This window comes from Dromiciops gliroides, chromosome 4, assembly GCF_019393635.1.
Source record: "Dromiciops gliroides isolate mDroGli1 chromosome 4, mDroGli1.pri, whole genome shotgun sequence".
NCBI classification, from domain to species: domain Eukaryota; kingdom Metazoa; phylum Chordata; class Mammalia; order Microbiotheria; family Microbiotheriidae; genus Dromiciops; species Dromiciops gliroides.
The window spans coordinates 404,995,935-405,015,563 of record NC_057864.1 but is presented as its reverse complement, the minus strand read 5'-3'; the positions used below and the strand labels follow the sequence as shown (position 1 = coordinate 405,015,563).

The following is a 19,629-nucleotide window of genomic DNA, read 5'->3' as shown; positions in this document are numbered from 1 at the left end:
TCACAATTCCCAGTATATGATTTGTTCTTTTCTAACCCTACCTCCACATAAACTTGAAATGCCCTCCATTGTCAGCTTTGCCTGTATGTATCTTAATCATCCTTCAAGGTCTAGTTTAAATGTCATTTTTTTCTTTTCATGAAACTATTTCCCGTATCACTCCAGTCAGAAAAGATCTCTTCACTCCAGTCAGACAAGATCTCTTCTCAGAACTCCTGAAAAAACTCTTCACACACACACACACACACACACACACACACACACACACACACACACACACACACACACACACCCATGTTATCCTGTAGTTCCACCTATCTCTCACCACTGATGGTGAGTAGCTTTTCAGGTCACCTTTCAGTAGGTAAGCTAACTCAGTTTAGATAGAAATGCTTCCCCTGAAAGTATCAGAGGGATAAACCATTTACTGTTTATCTCAGTAATGAAAATCTATGAAAGTTTAAAATATTGCTCCAACATTGCTGTAGGGTCAGACAATAAATTGTATGACTCTGGGCCTAAAGACCTTTGTTTAAAAACATTTTTTAAAAATTCTTTTTAAAAAATATAATTAATTCAGATCTCAATTCAGCTGCCTAGAAGACATTCAGAAAATGCTTTTAGCCAAAGTAAATGATAACAATCTAGCAATTTACTCCATTTTGAAAAGTAACAACACTGACCTTTGACTTGGGAAAGAAAACATCATTAAATATAGCCTAGTTTGTCTGCACATGCTAAACCAGCCTTCTAGCAGTTGTAAGTGGGTAATGGGAGCAAAATGTTCATTTGCTCTCTAAATTTTTCACATAGAAAAGAATTTATAAAATGCCAAAACTGACAATGTCATCATTTTATAAATAATTTTAAAACTGTAAATATCTTTAATATTAGAGAACCACAAATCTATCTGTTTACTCTTTCTAATTTGGGTAAAGGAAAATGGAAAGGCAGTAAGGTATAATGGGTGGAAAGACAACCTTTGAATCAGGATGTTACAGGATCACTTCTTACCTCTAACACATATTGGCTAAGCATTGGCGGGAGCTAGGTGGTACAGTGGATAGAGCACAGAACCTGGAGTCAGGAAAATCTGAGTTCAAATATGGTCTCAGACACTTACTAGCTATGTGATCCTGGCAAGTCACTTAATCCTGTTTGCTTTAACCTATTGGAATAGGAAATGGCAAATCGCTCCAGTATCTTTGTTGAAAACAAAAACCCCACGAATGGTATGGTTCATGGGGTCACAAACAGTCAGACACAACTGAACAACACCACCACAAATTAACCATCTAACAACTCAGTACCCCAGGAAACCCTCTAAAAATATGTGTTGGAAGAGGGGTACAGATCTCTATGGAAAGAGGGAGTTTCTTCCAGGAGTCTCCATACCAATGAAAGCCAAAAAAGTGGGGGGAAGAAGAATGTCAGTTTTAAAAATTTGAAATTCACCTACATTTATAGAACAGAAAAAGGTAAATTAAAGAGTATTATCTAATTAAATAAATATATTCAATACGATTATTAGTGAATATAAACTGAATAATCCATGGTACAGTGGGAAGAACACTGGATATAAAGTCATAGAACCAGAGCTCACACATTGGTTTTGCCAATTACTACATGTGTAGTCTGCTTAAGTTCTATTTTTTGTCATTTATTTAGTTCTTTCCCCCAATTATATGTAAAAAAAAATTTTAATGTTTATTTTTAAAGCCTTGAGTTCCAAATTCTCTCCCTTCCTCCTTCTTCTACCCACCCCCCTCATTGAAAATGCAAGGAATTAAATATACCTATAAAAGTGTAGTCATACAAAACATTTCCATATTAGTCATATTGTAAAAGAAATCACAAATTTAAAAAAATTAAAATAAAGTAAAAAAATATTCTTCAATATATATTCAGACACCATCATTTCTTTTTCTGGGGATGGATAGCATTTTTCATCATAAGTCCTCAGAGTTGCCTTGGATCACTGTATTGCTGAGAATAGCTAAGTCAGTCACGGTTGATAATGTTGTAATATTGCTGTTACTTTGTACACAGTACATTTCACTTTGCATCAGCTCATGTAAGTCTTTTTAGGTTTTTCTGAAATCTGCCTGCTCATTGTTTCTTATAACACAAGGGTATTCCATCATAATCAGATACCACAATTTGTTCAGCCATTCCCCAATTGATGAACACCTCCTTGATTTCCAATTCTTTGCCACCAGAAAAGAGCTGCTATAAATATTTATGTACATATAAATGTACATAATCTTTTATTTCACTCTTTTTGGATAAAGACCTGGTAGTGTGTAACGATTGGAATGACGCCACCTGCTGGAGACTTACTGTAGAAGAGTTCTGCCCATGAAGCGAAGGTCTTTGAGGGCAAGACCAGGAATCAGGAAGTGACGCGGGCTAGTGGGAGGAGGAAGGAAGAGACTGGTGCTCAGTCTCGTGCTCTTTCCTCTGGACTCTGGTGGAGAGTGGAGCTAGAAATGTGCTCTCCCTTTAATAGATAGGAATCTAGGCCTTTCTCTCTCTTTACCAAATTCTTATTCTCCTTAATAAATGCTTAAAAGTCTAACTCTTGCTAAAGCTTATAATTTATTGGCGACCACTCATTAGATATTTTAGACAGACTAGCTAGAATTTTAGCCCTTAACAGATGGCTGACCACGAAGAGGAAAGCTAAACCTCAGTCTTCTTCTGATCTTCTGGTTGGGTAAGAAATTTCCCCTCCCTCTCCCTTTAACTGCTAAGTACTGGTGTACTGGCTGTGTTTTCCTTTAAATTTTTTCAAATGGACCTTTTAAACTCCCTAATTACCCTATTTTTGATTTTAGTCTGTTTAACCAGACAAATGGGAGATAAGATCATGTTAATGCTTTGTTTTTGTGGATTTTCTATTTTTCTTTTTATTTTTGTTAAAAGAGCCAGCAACTTACTCACACAAGGAAATATCTCTCCCTCTCCCAACCATGCTTTTTCAGAGAAACCTGAAGAGATTCCCGCAGCTTTTCCCAGTTCTAACACTAATTGTTGCTCTAATTTTGCATGCCTGGAGGCAACGACCCACCCTCTAGAAGCTTTTAATCCCCTAGCGCCTGGAGGCAAAGTGGGGGAAGAGGAATCCAGGCCTGAGTTCAAAATCAAGTCTGATTCAAATTGCTCTGGTCCCTCCCCTCCTCTCCAGACCCCACCCTCTACTCCTCCCATGGCCAAGCCCATTGCTTCCCCTGCCTGGGAAGTCCAGAGATCTGATGGGCATGCTCAACTTTCTCTAACTACATTTGCAGCTTCAGGCTCAGCCCTTCCCCAGGCTGGCTGTGCTTCTGAGACAACCTTAGAAAACCCTTTAAATTCCAGATATACTCGTTTTGTTCATAATTTTGCTAACCTGCTTTTGTCTTTAATTAGTAATCTTATAAAGCATTTGTATGGTGAAAAGACTGACAGACAATATAGAGGGGTTAAAGAAGAAAAACTTAAGCTGAATAAGAATGACAATCAACATAGTTCAAGACTCTGCTTCTTTTGCCATGGAAGGGTATATATTTTACAGAAATGTAGAAGTAAGCAGCAAGGTATTGATATGAGTATTGGGGATTTTAGATATCGGAATCAAGAGTGTTCTGAATTCACTCAGATTATTAATGTCAGTTCAGAGGTTACATAGGATTTCTATGCTATTACATATACATTTTGGAATTAATGGTATAGGTTTATTTTCATAGAGATTTTAATGCTTTTGAGATTGTGTCTTATACTTAGTTTCTAAAACAAGGAGAATATTTGTAAAAGCTTTTTATAGTAATGCGATCAAGTTTATATTTTGTAATACTCTTATTAATATTAAGTTCATATTCATTTAGATTTCCCTAGTTTGAATTTCATTGTCTTTTATTATTCCACGTGTATTTTCTTCTATTCATTCATCTATCTAATTTTGAAACATGGTTTTGATTTCATAATACAATGTTAATTCTAGGAGTATTGTGCTCCCATATTCTGAGTTATTTGTTTTTGCTATTTTTTCTCAACTGATTATTTGATCAAACTCTTTAAAGCATTTCCCTGGCAAATTGGTTGCCATGGCAAGTGTAAATTGATTCTAGAAGTATTATTTTTGATAAGCATATTCCAAAAAAAAAAAAAGAGGGGAACTTTTGTAAAAGTTTTCTTTTTTCAAAAAAGAAGTTTTCTTTGAGATTGTGTTGTGATTTAACTTATATTTAAATGTTATGATTTTTCAAAAAAGAAATTATATACTAAGTAAAAAAAAGGGGTATTATTTGAAATTGTTCCATAATTATATATTGTGTTCTGAGTCAAGATGTATTCACATTTTTTGCAATCATTTATTCAATTTATTCAATCCTCAATTTTTAAATCCATATGAGACTTGGATTATGGGAACTTATCATTTAAGACATTAATTGCCTTTATTCTGAGTTATCAGATGCCAGTTGGCCAAGATGCCATCCAATCACAAGAGGAATACATGCAAGAGCATGTCACATGAGGGGAGACATGCACGAAGTCAAGGTATGGCCGAGGGAACGGCTTTTGACAAATGTTGAGGTTGGATTCTCTTGGTTTAATATTTTATTCTCTTTTTCCCCACAATATTGTACAGATGGCTGGAAGTATTGATCCCACCCATCTCATTTCTACACCTGGCTTCTATGCCCCCTCCTATATGCCTGATGCCATGGATATCTGAATCCCATGCATCTGATTAAGTCTGACTCAGTTTTCTCCAATATATTCGGTGGCATGGACATATATTCAATCCACCTATTTTAAGCCTGGCATACTGCATGGGCAGTACATATTGCTCAAGTGTGGGAATGCTCATATCCCATCATTTCTCTGTTCTTTTATGGTAACCCCCATAATTATCTCAGATGTCATGATAAATAACAGTGTTGAATTTGGCCTTGACATCTGTTACCAATTATATTAGATTTAAAAATTTCTCATAAAGGCATGAGGATAATTAGGCAGATGATGCAAAAAGTGATGAAACAAAGAATTAATATCACAGCAATTGTCTCTTCAATTACCCTCCATAAGGGGGGGGGGACTATATTAATATTAATTTTAAAGAATGTTTCAATTTTTGTTTTATTATATGTTTCATGTGTAACAACTAAGATTCTGAATTCCCTTAGACATGTTTTTGAGAACTTTCATTGTTTGATTTGATTATTGACAAAGCTATTTTAAAGTTGTGTTAAGCTCAATTTTGTAGGAAATTTTCCTGGCTGATTACCAGCATCCACACATCAACCCCTGAAAAGACTTCCATTCCACGACTCCCCCTAGAGGACATCTGAGAAAAGACTTTCAGAGACTCTAAATGAACAGTTTTGATTTGTTGTTTTTTTTCTCTTTCTGTTATAATATACACCATCCGTAACATGTATTCTCTGCAGAGGCCCTCCCTTTGCAAGACTAATATCAAAGCGTCGGTTCATGAGGACAAAAAAAAAAAATCGCCCCTCTGGACAAAACTTTCCTCTCTTCCTTTTCTATATTGTTGTTCACATATTATTAGTTAGCAATAGTTATTATATTGTTTTTACTGTTCCATCAAGGAAACATTTTGTTTCTTGAGGAACAACAGGGGGGACTGTAACGATTGGAATGACGCCACCTGCTGGAGACTTACTGTAGAAGAGTTCTGCCCATGAAGCGAAGGTCTATGAGGGCAAGACCAGGAATCAGGAAGTGACACGGGCTAGTGGGAGGAGGAAGGAAGAGACTGGTGCTCAGTCTCGCGCTCTTTCCTCTGGACTCTGGTGGAGAGTGGAGCTAGAAATGTGCTCTCCCTTTAATAGATAGGAATCTAGGCCTTTCTCTCTCTTTACCAAATTCTTATTCTCCTTAATAAATGCTTAAAAGTCTAACTCTTGCTAAAGCTTATAATTTATTGGCGACCACTCATTAGATATTTTAGACAGACTAGCTAGAATTTTAACCCTTAACAAGTGGTATTACTAGGTCAAAGGGTAGGCATGGTTTTATAACTGTTTGGGCATAGTTCCAAATTACTCTACAGATGGGTCCAATCAGTTCACTACTCCACAAATAATGCATTGTCTCATTTTTGTCACATTCCCTCCAATATTTGTCATTTTTGTCCTATTAGCCAATTTAACAGGTATGAGGTAGTACCTCAGAATTGTTTTGATTTCCATCTCTCCAATCAATAGTGGGTTAGAGCATTCTTTTTTCATACAGCTATAGATAGCTTTGATTACTTCACCTGAAAATCATTCATATCTTTTGAGCATTTATCAATTGGGGAATGGCTCTTATTTTTATAAATTTGATTCAGCTCTCTACATTTGAGAAATGAGGCCTTTATTATAGAAACCTGCTTCAATTTTTTTCAGTTACTATTGCAAAGTGTTATTTCCCTCCACCCTATACCCCCCACCCATTTATTCTATTCTTTCTCTCCTTTCACCCCATCCCTCCTCAAAAATGTTTTGCTTCTGACTACCTCTCCCCCAATTTGCCCTCCCTTCTATTTGCTCTCCCTTCTAATACCCTTCCCCCTTCTCTTATTCCCTTCCTCTCCTATTTTCCTTCAAGGCAGGATAGATTTCTATACCCAATTGAGTGTGTATGTTATTCCTTCTTTGAGCCAGTTCTGATGAAAGTAAGATTCACTTACTGTCCCTTTTGTTCTCCATCATCCCCTTCACTGTAAAAGCTTTTTCTTGCCTTTTATGTGAGATAATTTACTCTATTCTACCTCTACCTTCTTCCTTTTCTCCCAGTGTATTCCTCTCACCCCTTAATTTTATTATTTTAGATATCATCCCTTCATATTCAACTGACATCTATGCTTTCTGACTAAATATACTCCTTCCAACTGCCCTCATAATGAGAAAATTCTTGTGAGTTACAAGTATCATCTTTCAATGTAGGATTGTAAATAGTTTAACCTTATTAACTGCCTTATGATTTCCCTTTCCTGTTTATCTTTTTATGCTTCTCTTGTATATTTTTATTCAGTTCTAATCCTTTTTTTTTAATTTCTTTTTTGGGGGGGTCAGGGCAATGAGGGTTAAGTGATTTGCCCAGGGTCATACACCTAGTAAGTGTCAAGTGTCTGAGACCAGATTTGAACTCAGGTCATCCCGGATACAGGGCTGGTGCTTTATCCACTGTGCCACTTAGCTGCCCCCTCAGCTCTAGTCTTTTCATCAAGGATGTCTGAAATACCTGTCTTTCACTGAATGCCCATTTTTTTCCTTTGAAGGATTATACACAGTTTTGTTGGGTAGGTGATTCTTGGTTGCAATCCTAAATCCTTTGCCCTCTGGAATATCATATTCTAAACTCTCTAGTTCTTTAAAGTAGAAGCTGCTAAATCTTGTGTTATTCTGACTTTGGTTCCATAATACTTGAATTGTTTCTTTATGGCTGCTTGCAATATTTTCTCCTTGACCTGGAAGCTCTGGAATTTGGTAACAATATTCCTGGGAGTTTCCATTTTGGGATCACTTTCAGAAGGTGATCAGTGGATTCTTTCAATTTCTATTTTACCCTCTGGTTCTAAAATATCAGGACAGCATTCCTTGATAGATTCTTGAAAGATGATATGTAAGCTCTTATTTCAATCATGGCTTTCAGGTAGTCCAATAATTCTTACATTATTTCTCCTGGATCTATTTTCTAGGTCAGTTGTTTTTTCCAATGAGATATTTCACATTATCTTCCTTTTTTTCATTATTTTGGTTTTGTTTTATTATTTCTTGCTTTCTCATAAAGTCATTAACTTCCATTTGCTCAGTTCTAATTTTTAAAGAATCATTTTTTTGTTTTGTTTTGGTTTTTGGTTTTTTGCAGGGCAATGGGGGTTAAGTGACTTGCCCAGGGTCACACAGCTAGTAAGTGTTAAGTGTCTGAGGCTAGATTTGAACTCAGGTCCTCCTGAATTCAGGGCTGCTGCTTTATCCACTGCGCCACCTGGCTGCCCCAAGATTTATTTTTTTCTATAAGTTTTTGTACCTCCTTTTTCCATTTGGCCAATGTAATTTCTAAGGAGTTTTTTTCTTCAGTGAATTTTTGTGCCTCTTTTTCCATTTGGCCAATTCTGCTTTCAAGGCATTCTTCTCCTCATTGGCTTTTTGCAGTTCTTTTTACTATTTGGTCTAGTTTATTTTTTAAGATGTTATTTTCTTCAATATTTGTGTGTGTGTCTTCTTTGCCAAACTGTTGGCTCATTTTCATGATTTTCTGCCATCACTATCATTTCTCTTCTCCATTTTCTCCTCTACCTTTCTTATTTGATTTTTCAAAATCGTTTTTGAGTTTTTCCATGGCTTGAGGCTAATTGATATTTTTCATAGAGGCTTTGGCAGTAGGAACTTTGACTTTGTTATATTCACCTGAGCATGTGTTTTGACCTTCTTTGCCACTACAGTAACTTTCTATGATCTGTTGTTTGCTCATTTTCTCAGCCTATTTCTTGACTTTTAACTCTTTTTTAAAAAGTAGGGCTCTGCATCCAGCGTAGAAAGTGCACCATCTCAGGCTTCAGGGGTTTTGTGCAGCTGTTTTCAGAGATACTTTTAGGGGGGCACCTAGGTGGTACAATGGATAAAGCACTGACCCTGGATTCAGGAGGATCTGAGTTCAAATATGGCCTCAGACACTTGACACTAGCTGTGTGATCCTGGGCAAGTCACTTAACCTTCATTGCCCCGTAAAAAAAATGTTTTAGGGGTAGCTAGGTGGCACAGTGGATAGAGCATCAGCCCTGGTTTCAGGAGGACCTGAGTTCAAATCCAGCCTCAGACACTTGACAGTTACTAGCTGTGTGATCCTGGGCAAGTCATTTAACCCCAATTGCCTCACCAACACTCCCCCCCCCAAAAAAAACACCCAGAGATACTTTTAGGGACCTGTATGTTTTCAGTTCTTCCAAGGTGGAACTACTACAAGGTGTATTTACCACTCTCTTGGGCTGTGCTCTGGACTTTGAGAGACCACAAGAACTCTTCTGCCCTGGAACTGTGAGGAGGGTCCCTACCTCCACTGAGGCTACAAGCTCTGGTGTACTACCTCCTTGTCTGGGATTGTCACCCATCGTCACTTCATTCCAGATCTGGGTATGGGCAAAGCAATAGAGTCCTGCCTCAGTGCTAGCAAAGAGACCCTTGTAATGTGCTTCTGTTGCTGATTCAGTGGCTCTGAAAGTGTGCTCCTGGGTTTCTGGGGCCCTGTCTAATCTGGCATGGCCTGTTCTGGACTATGCTTCACTCTCACCCAGGTGCAACATGCCTTTCCTGCCAAACTTCTAAGTTGTCTTTGACTGGAAAATTATTTTACCCTGTCCTTTTGTAGGTTCTGCTGCTCCAGGAATTGTTTTATGGAATTATTTAAAGGTATTTGGAAGGGGTTTTAGGGAGAATTCAGGTGAATCACTGCCTATTCTTTAATACCTTGGCTCTACCTTAAATTCTCTTTCTAAAGTTGAATTTATTTTTAGATTCTCTATTTCTTATTTTGTTAATGTCATTAATTTTTTTTTGGTACAAATTCATCCATGTAATTTAGATTTCATGTAATTGGGCTAAATAACTTATCTTACTCATCTCTTTTTTCCCCTCTCCATTTCTTGTGAATACCTCCTCATTTTTAATTTTAGTAACTTGAAAATTTAGTAGCTCTTGAGTACAAATAGTTTTAATCATATTAAAGGAAAACCATTCTTAAACTGCTATTGGATTAATGTAAATTAGGGATGCACTCTTTTTAATTTAATCCCTTAATGGTTTAATTTTAAGATTTTAAATGTTTTTATATGCTCAATTATTTCTCTTCAATTTTGGTTATCTCTTCTTTGGTTTTCAGAATCACTACTTTTGTGCTTGTTCTGTGATTACTATTTTGTCAACTAGTTTTTTGACCTAGATATTGACCTATTTTAGTCTTAAAACACGTTATTTAGTCTTTTTGTTATATCATGTGTTTTTTAATTATTCTTACATGACTGATAAAGTTTCTGAACAGTTTGATCATACTACCTTTAATAAAAAGAATTTTCTAATTACTTTTAGTAAGAGATCACTTCGTCTATAGCAGCTACTTATTTACTGGACTCACCAACTTGGTTTGGTTAGATAATCATGTACCTCACATCACCCCATCTCCAGGATTTTGGTACTTAGCTCTGCCAGCCCTAAAACCCAATTGTCCTTTCGATCATTGTTTATGATGTTCTGGGACAGTGATATATGATCATCAAATGCACAGGGATTATTTTATGCAGAAGATGTCATTAGTTTTTTTTGTTGTTTAAGATAGCAATAAGGACAGTAGATCAGCACTGTTTAACATTACTCAACATCAAGATTATGTTACAAAGGTTTAGAGTTGGAACAGTCCTTACACATTTTTTAGTCTAACCCTCTCATTTTACACATGAGAAAATGGAAGTGCAGAGAGTTTAAGTTGACTCTCTCATACTAGATTTTTTTTTTAAAGTGGAGAGACATTATTGGAATAGAATAAATAAGGAAAACCTAGACTGACATCATAGAAAAAAATGAATCCAGTAATGTAATATTCACAAATCTTAACACACAAATGACTAGGGAATGGTCTCCTTCTAAAGGAATAGCTGGAAAAATCAGGACCAAAAATTTATAACATGATAAACTTCAAATTGATAAAAAAATCTAAATAGAGAAAATCTTAGTACAAAAATTTAGAGAACAGAAGCTTAAAGCTAATTACAGCTAAGGATTCAGAAAAAATTCATAACCAGGTAAGAAAACAAAGAAATCATAAAAGACAAAATATAGTCTTAAAACAAAGTCAAATTGATTATTATCAGAAGAAAAGACACATATGTGGAAATTAGTTGCATATATTATTGACCCTCTTTGAAGTTTTCTTGGCAGAGATACTGGAGTGGTTTGCCATTTTCTTTTCCATCTCATTATACAGAAGAGGAATTGAGATGAACAGGGTTAAGTGACTTGCCCAGAGTCACACAGATAGTGGGTATCCTACTCCAGGTCTGACACTCTACCCACTGTGTCACCTAGCTGCTACTTTTAAGAAGACAAGTATGCTAATTCACTGTTAGTAGACATTCAATTAATTGGTTCAACCATTCTCAAAAACAATTTAAGATAAAATGATAAAAGTTACTAAATTTTTCAGACCTTTTGACCCATAGATTTTTATATTGTTAATTACAGGCCACAAGGAGTCTTGCATCTAGAAAAAGATGTAGGGTACAGAAATGTCCTTAGCAGTTTTTATGAAAATAAGAAACAAAAGATTATATGGATACAATGGAATATATACAGTAAGGCATGATAAATGTTAAGAATTCAGAAAGAATCAGAAGTTATAGAAAGTGATAGAGAGTAGATTAGAGACAAAAGATATATATGTGCATGTATATATGTATATGATAACTTCAATAATATTGTCAATAAGTGCCTATTGAAAGCCACTAAAATTTCCATTGAATAAATGCTATCAAAGTTAAAGAACTCTTTTTGTTAATAGATCAGTAAACATGATTTTCAAGGATTTTCTCATATAGATGGTTTATTAATACTACTTGAAAAATATCTCTAGCATTAAAACAAAATGTATCCATTTTTTGGAAAAAATCATCTGAGTATAATTCAAATCAGAAGAAGTGATAAAAGTGATAATACATTTCAATCTAAACAACTTAAACAAGTTCTCAATACCAAAACTATGAAAAAACTAATTTCCTCCGAAAATAAAGATACCATTCCTTTTAAGTTAAACAAAATAGTTCACATAATAAGGAGGTAAAAAAGAACCAGAAATCTTAATCAACATATAATCTCCTTGCCAAGCAGAGGAACAAAGCAACGCAAATTTAGGGTACAAACTCATTTACAAAACTTTATGGAGGAGGAAGAGGATAGAACTATTATAAGTAATCTCATTAAATGGTTAAAAAATAGCAATTAAGAAGAAAATTAGTCTCTGGAGAACTTTTCCTAAGATCCACCTAAACCAGATCATCTTGACAACACCTGCATTTAGTACTAGGGGACAGTAAATAGATGCAAATGAAAGAAATCTTCTGGAGTTTTTATGGTTTTATTTTCACTGATGATGATAGTAGAACCACAAAGTTTAGACTTTGATCTCAGTATCTCACTGATATTCCATGTAAGAAAATGACATTGGAATTGATGAGGATGAAGGCAGAATTAGTGATTCAACCTAAACAAAAATATGTAATGGAAGCAACACAATTTTTAAATCATTCAGGAATCAGATTGGGATATTTGCCAAAATGATTTTTTTTTCTAGCAGAAAAGTGTGATAGAGAAGATATCAGCAAACACTAATCCATAAACTTGCCTTTGAATCTCTATAAAATCTTTCTGAGACTAGTTTATATAAGCATGGAGAATAGTTTTGATGAAAACAGATTTGATATAATCAGAATTTTGATTTTCTGCAGTAATGTCTATATATTTATGGTTATACAACCGTCATAGAAACATCTTTTTTTTTTTCAGAGTTCAATCAAAGCCATGGGAGCAGGTTCTTAACTGTAGGAGGCCAATTTACAAAGTCACATGAGAGTAAGATTTTTTCCTATTTTTTTTCACTTCTCTGTCTCCTCACCTAATTACAGTTCTCAAAGATCCCACAACATAGGTATGTGAGTAGAGTTAACAAATAATGCCTTGTATTCCCACCAATCACTATTTTAGGATCCCTAGGAAGTGAAGAAATTAGGGGAACAACACTGACATGTTAGGAGTTAAGATATTTCCTGTATATAAAATGGAAGCTGAACAATTATTTTTCTTTTTCCATGTTCTCCCTTGATATTGACTTGACACCATTTTCATTCAGCTAGAAAGCAAATGGAGACTTACCATAACATAGACCAGATATCATATAAATTTCCTTGTAGTATCATGCAGTATCTACCTAAAACTGACTCCTATTATAGGTATCTCTATATATGTGCCATAGTAGTATGTAATGGCTTAGGTGGAAAGAAGAAAAAATATGAAATCAGCCATTTTACTTACATGGCATATTTTTCTTCCCAACTTGACTTTCAGGCAAATATTACCAAATAATGAATTAAAGGCACATCATCTGACTTCTAGAAATTGCATCTTTCTACTCAAAGTATAATAAAGAGTTCCTTTGAAATCACGAGGATATTTGCTATTCAGGAATGACTAAAAAATACCATGGAAATTAAGAAATTATAAGGATTCTATGGATTTACTATTCACATAATTTATATTTGTGGTATATTTATATGCATGGTATATTTGTATATAACATGTTTTACTACATGCACATACATTTTGATTGTAAAGAGAGATTAAATTATACTGTTTTATTTTGCAAAAACCTTACATTCTTTTATTATTGAAAGTGATTACATATAAAGAATTTCTCCCTCTACAATCCATCTCTTTGATTTTATGATTATGATCAGATTTATATCTATATGACCAAAACATTCTAAAAGGAACATCAGGAGTTTCCACAGTAACTCTTTAGGTTAAATTGCTATATGTTTTTAATATAGAGCTTTGTAATTGTGACTTATTTAAAGACTAAAAAAATCTGATGGGAACTAGAGTTGAGTTGAAGTATCAAAGTTGCTGGGAGTTTTATATTGTCACCTCCTTGAAAATTGATACTAGATATATCTCATTCATTGACTGAAGATAAACCTTGGAAAAGACACTCTTTGGAGTTAATGACTTCATAATCATGGGGAGGTCTTTGTTGCTGAAAAACGAAATGATCATGTGTAAATGGCAGAGAAATGAAGAAGGTCCTTTTAGTCCAATCTCTCCCTACTAGTGCAGGCCACAAGTACAATTTGCTTATAAATATTATTTGCCCTCCCCTATTTTATTTATCTGTCTTTTCTATTATTTCAAATAAAATCTTCTGTATTTTGTTATTCACAGAAAATGTTGCTTTCCACTGAAAGGAATAACAACAAGAAGAAATGACCCATGTTTTCAGAATCACTGGAGATATATTAAATTAAGGAAATAACGAAATAAAGGAAGATGCTTACCTCTCACAACAAAGGTATTTGTAAGAAATCTTCCTCAAAGGAGATGTTATTTGAAGATGGAGTTACATGTGTAACAAATAAAGATATTGAAATGTGTTGCTTTTAACAACTGTGACTTTACTAGGCCATAGACTGTTTAGGTGGGGTTATACTAAATAACAAAAGATCTAAGTATTTTGCTGAATTTAGATTTGTATTATGAACTATGACTTTGTAATAAGCATAAAATAATTTCATTAAAGAGAAGACTGAAAAATATTTTATAGAGTCCTAAAATTCAGGTAAACTAGTAAGTTAGGTTATGATCAAGGAATTGTGATCAATATTAGATAAAAGAAAAATAAATCATCTTCCTAACTGAAACAAATTCTGTATTCTAAGTTGGTAATACATGAGAATCCTTTTGGCTTTAGGTATAACTTTTGCTTGAACTGTAATGAAAAGAATGAGATTTTTGTAAACAAATGTTTTGTTTTCCCAAACCCCAAGATACACACACACACACACACACACACAGTCTAACACACATTCTAAACGAGACACTATGTATAACATCATAATAGTCTCTTCCAAATGGTAACCATTTCATAGACTGTGAATATGGTATACACACACACACACACACACACACACACATTTGTGTGGATTTAATGTGACATTAGAAAAGATGTATTTTGAGTATAACAATTCAGATGCTACCAGTATAAGTTATACAACTTTGAAAGCTATATTAGTTACTTAAAGTTCTATTCCCAATTATTTGGTAAATTTAGTGTTATACTAAATTCAAAACCATTTATAAAACAGAACCATAATTTATTAAGCTTTTGTAAAGAAATCATACATGTACTGTGTTTTACTATATTCCCTTTGTACTACATTCCCTCTGTCTCTTTTGCTCTTAAGATTAATTTTTTCTAAAGAGCATAAATTACATTTTGATTACACCAATAGGCAGACATAAATTTAATTAAAAGCTAGTTGGAAGGTCAGTTTTTCAGTGACATTGTAGGAGGTCAGGCTTTTAAAGGTGTAGTAGGAAATATACTATAAGGTTGAAATATTTTGTACTTCAGTAAAATGCCATATTTTAATTGATAAAAGACTTTGACAATCTAAAATTTTCTGTTCTGAATATTATCTGTTAGTTGAGTGAATTTATGTCGATTTGATAGTTTTACAAGAGATTTATGTAAAACTCAGAATTCATGAAGTGGAAGACCTTGGATTTGGGGGTGGGATGAGGGCAGGGAAAAGAAATCTTTCTCACTCAGGCCAGCAGCAGCTGGAGGATGTTGAGAGGCCAGGAAACTAACAGATGAGATCTTTGGAAGGTGCTTATAAATCAAAACATTATTTTTATTATTAAATCATCACAGGATGATGGGCACAGCATTTCTCTTGCCCCAAACCTTTCCGGATAACGACAGCCTGTCCACCTGTATCTTCGTGTACCCTGCCTGATTTGGAGTGAGTGCATTGAATTGAGGAGATATCACTTACGACTGAATTTTTCATCATGGCTTTGACAGTGAAGCCGTCAGAAACCAGGGAGTGCGGCTGGTGCACCGGGAGTGGCTGTTGCGGCTGTAGTTTGGTCCTCTTCATCATCTTCTCTGGACTTTTATTTAGGTTCAGGGTCTCTTTTTCTGCCACCATCTTCCTAGGAAATGTCTTGTTCCCACATCCAGTGCTTTAAGAATGACTGGGAGGTGGAGGGGAAGAGGAGAGGGGGACACAGACGGAGTGGGATTATGGAGAGTAAAAACGGCACTGTAATGGTAATAAATTAAACCCTCCAGGTCCTGCCCGGGTTTGCTCCCAGTTCCAGCTGTTTGGCAGCTCCAAGGTGAAGAGGGAGTTTGGGGGAGGGGAGGGGCAGAAAGGGGGGCAGGACCGTATTCTGCAGCTGCAACAGGCTTCCAAAGGTGCTCAGCGAGGTTGCTAGGCAACGTATCAACATCGCAGCGGAACAGCCTCCCAGTGACGTAGACATTCTGGGCCAGGAGCCGGCAAAAGGCCTCGGGGCGGGGGTGGGGCGGGGGCGGGGCGGATTAGAAAATGAGCAGCAGGTTCCGCACTACATCTCCCACAAGGCTGCAGGGCTGTGTGCAGAGGTCTGCGCGTGCGCATCACTTCTTCAACCCTCCCTTTTCAGGGGGCGGGGTGGGGCTGGTGAGGGCGGGGTGGGGGCGGGGACAAAGGGAGGAGGGATCGGAGGGCTTTAAAGCTGGGAACGCTGGTCGTAGGAGGCGAGCGCGAGGCCTCGGGGCATGCCTCTGTGCGCGAGTTAAGCCCCCTCTGCCTGTCCTTAGAGCCACCACCTGCCCTGTGACCATGATAGGTACGTGGGTGTCCTCCAGGTACAACTGCTTTCTGCCTCTTCCCTACCCCACCATGTGCTGGTTCCTTACGCAGGTGAGACCCTGCTGGTCTCTTTCAAGGACGATCTGGGTCACCTGGTGAGGTGAGGCGTCCTCTGAGTGTCCCAAAGCCATGCCTCTCCCTGCGGAGCCCAGGACAGGAGATTTATTCTGGCCTCTAGCCTGCTTTCTCTTTCCACTGAGGACCAGAGTCTCTCCTTTACCCCTGACTCCCCCCCCCCCAACGGTGAGATGGTGGTGAGACCACCCTTTCCTTGCCCAGTGGGTTGTGTGAAACAACTCCTCTCCTCCCCGCAAACAGGAGGCCATCCAAAGAACGTTACCTTAAAAGTGTCCACTGGAAATTGACCCCTCCCCTCTCAAGCCCTGCAAACCTTCAAAAACTGATGAGGTTTTCGAGGGTCAGATGGACCCCCTGGTTTTTTCCTGTTCATGTTTCCTCCCCATCATCTAATTTAACTGCCCTTCCCGTGCTGCAACTTCGCCCCTTCCCCATTCTGTCAGTAAGCAACCTTGGACCATCCCAGAGACATCCCCTGAAGAGGGAAGATAGGCATGCATGTCATGAGAAAGGTTGTTCCAACGTGGTTTTTAAACTTCTCGATGTCCTTGGCTTGTTTTCCTTAAGGCCCTATATGAGGGGGTGTTTTTTGAAGTCTGGGACAAAATGAGAGATCCATTTATTTGACCTTGTGATTGATGGAAATGGAAAACAGCTTAAAAAAAAAACTTTTTTAAAGTTAGAGGTTTTCTTAGTATTGTTAGGTAAAATACTGAGCGAGGTTTTTTTGGTTTTTTTTTAAGCCATATAATTTTGCCTCTAAAAATTAATGGAAAAACTTATGCTTAGGAGCATCTTTATAGGACTATCAATGACTTGTCATAGCCAATGTTCAGGGTTTTATGGAATTGGTTTTTGGATTATTGTCAGCACAATGAGTATTACTGATACAGTATCTTTGAATCGTTTCAAGTAAATATTTGGAGCCCATTCCATCCATAAAATGTTCAGAAAACATATTACCATGTTTATGTGTGGTGCTTGTTTATTTTTGGAGAAGCAATCACTTCTTAAGCATTTTAATTTTGTTGTAAAATTAATGATACAATGTAAAATAATATTCCTATTGTTGAAGAAATAAATCCATGAATATCATATTCCTTGGGGACGATGTAGAAATAGGCTATGGTGAGGTTTGAAATTGTGATGATACCATTGGTAGTCCTTTTCTTATCCTCTTCTAGCTTGGCGCTGTTTTCAGTTAACGACCCAAGAAATTAATGTTTGAAAAATATTAATGGTAGTACACTTTTATATAACTCTTTAGAGTTTACAAAACACTTTCTCCACTATTACCCTCAGAGCTAGATAGTGTTAATATGAATATCCTGTTTTATAAAGAGCCATAGTCTTGAAGCTAGCAGTGGAGCTGGGATCAAAAACCAATTCTCTTAATTCCAAGTCCAGCACATAATTGTCAGAAACTAGACAAGTTGATGTTTATATAGGCCATTCAGGCAACATGCAAACCTTCACAAAGGCAAAAACCAAAATCCAAAGAGTAAACGTTTACCACAAAATTCACATAGGGAAATAGGTCAGGAGGGAAGAAACACCAGGACACCGATTAGGAAAGTTTGGATTACTTGGCCTAATATGCTTTGGACAATTTCTGAATTTGGTTATGGGTTGGTATACTATTTTTGTGCCTTTATTAGTAACCTTTCCACTGTACTATACTACTTTATATTTTAGTGGATATGATCATGGGCTCTTAAAGACAAACTGACCAGTAGAGCATATGATCTGGTAAATAAGCCAGAAGGATTCTGAATGTGGCCCAGTGAGGGACTGTTTATTTGTATCCTGGGGACTATCCTACCTATGTGAAAAAGTTGTCCATAGAGTGATCGTATTTATTTGGCCGTAGAGACTAAGATTAAATCATGGCTCAGTGGGAAAAAATGTTGGCCGTGAATTCAGAGAACCTAAGTTTGAATCGTGGCTCTACTATTTACAACTTGGATATGTCATTTAAGTCATATGGGCCTCAGTTTCCTCTTTTGTAAAATTAGAAGAGTTGGGTTGGAATATCTCTGAGGTCCACTCCAGCTCAACTTCTATGATTGTGTGAGATCAAGATTTAAAATATGACTCATAGAGGACCACATTAACAAAATTTCAATTCCTTGAAGTATTAACATAAGGAAAATCAACAATTTTGAAAATAGCCATGTACATGTGTATGTATATTTTAAATAATTTTATGTATGAGCATACATATAATAACTTTAAAATTATTATAGTTGGCTTCAGCCTAAAGGCTTCATTTAACTACAGACTTTCAACTAGGTGATTATGTTTAAAAAACAAAAAGTAGTTGGATAAAATACCTCCTGTAGTGTTTTGGTGATTTTGGGAAACAAAAAATAAATACTATAGTTGATGCTTTGATTAGATGATGTGACCCTCACCAAAGATTGCTGTGACTTCCTCAGAATAAGTCTTTAGAAGTTTTCTTTTCTTTTTGTTAACATGACACTGGAAAATAAATAACTGAACATTGAAAAGGAGGGAGCATGTTGTCATAGAAAGTTCTAGAATGAGGAGTCATGCTACCCAAGTTGAAATCCTGGCCTCCATACTCACTAGCTATATAACCCTGAACAAACTATTTAACTTTTCTGAGTTAAGGGTCCTCATCTGTAAAATGTCAATGTTACTTGTACTATTTGTCTCTTAGGGTTGTTGTGGGAGAAATACTTTGCAACCTTACTGTGAATTATTGCAAATGCCACGGATGAAAAAGCCAAGAAGGCAACAGATGATAGAATATGGACACCAGACTTAAAAGATGTATAAATTTTAGTTATAATGTATCTGTGTATTTTTCCATTATTATAAGAAAAAAATCATACTGTGATTTTACTGTTATTAGGTCATTACATTGAGGAACTTATCCAAACCTTCCATGAACATGTCATATTTTTAAAAATTCTTTTAGGAGTTCAAAAATTATTTATATTTTTAAAATCACATTTTAATTCCAATGCTTATTCTCATAAAAATTGATTGTACTTTTTAGTTTTACCTTATCTTTTTAAAAGTAGTGAGTTTAGAACACAATGTTTTACTTAATAATTAAATCTAAAATGAGT

General features: G+C 36.1%; 2 protein-coding genes across 3 annotated transcripts in view; one reads left to right on the top strand and one right to left on the bottom strand.

Moving 5' to 3' along the window:
• Positions 1 to 15,986, bottom strand: part of PACRG (parkin coregulated) — a 652,064-nt gene extending 636,078 nt beyond the window's left edge. Inside the window, exon 1 of the mRNA XM_044002646.1 lies at positions 15,590 to 15,986. Within this exon, the coding sequence (XP_043858581.1) occupies positions 15,590 to 15,745 (156 nt within the window). The 5' untranslated portion in view covers positions 15,746 to 15,986. The remainder of the gene's footprint in view (positions 1 to 15,589) is intronic.
• A 328-nt stretch (positions 15,987 to 16,314) lies between these two features.
• PRKN (parkin RBR E3 ubiquitin protein ligase) overlaps positions 16,315 to 19,629 on the top strand; it is a 1,788,167-nt gene continuing 1,784,852 nt past the window's right edge. For both annotated transcript variants that reach the window (XM_043964490.1, XM_043964489.1), the window contains exon 1: positions 16,315 to 16,430. In XM_043964490.1, the coding sequence (XP_043820425.1) occupies positions 16,424 to 16,430 (7 nt within the window). In that variant the 5' untranslated portion in view covers positions 16,315 to 16,423. The remainder of the gene's footprint in view (positions 16,431 to 19,629) is intronic.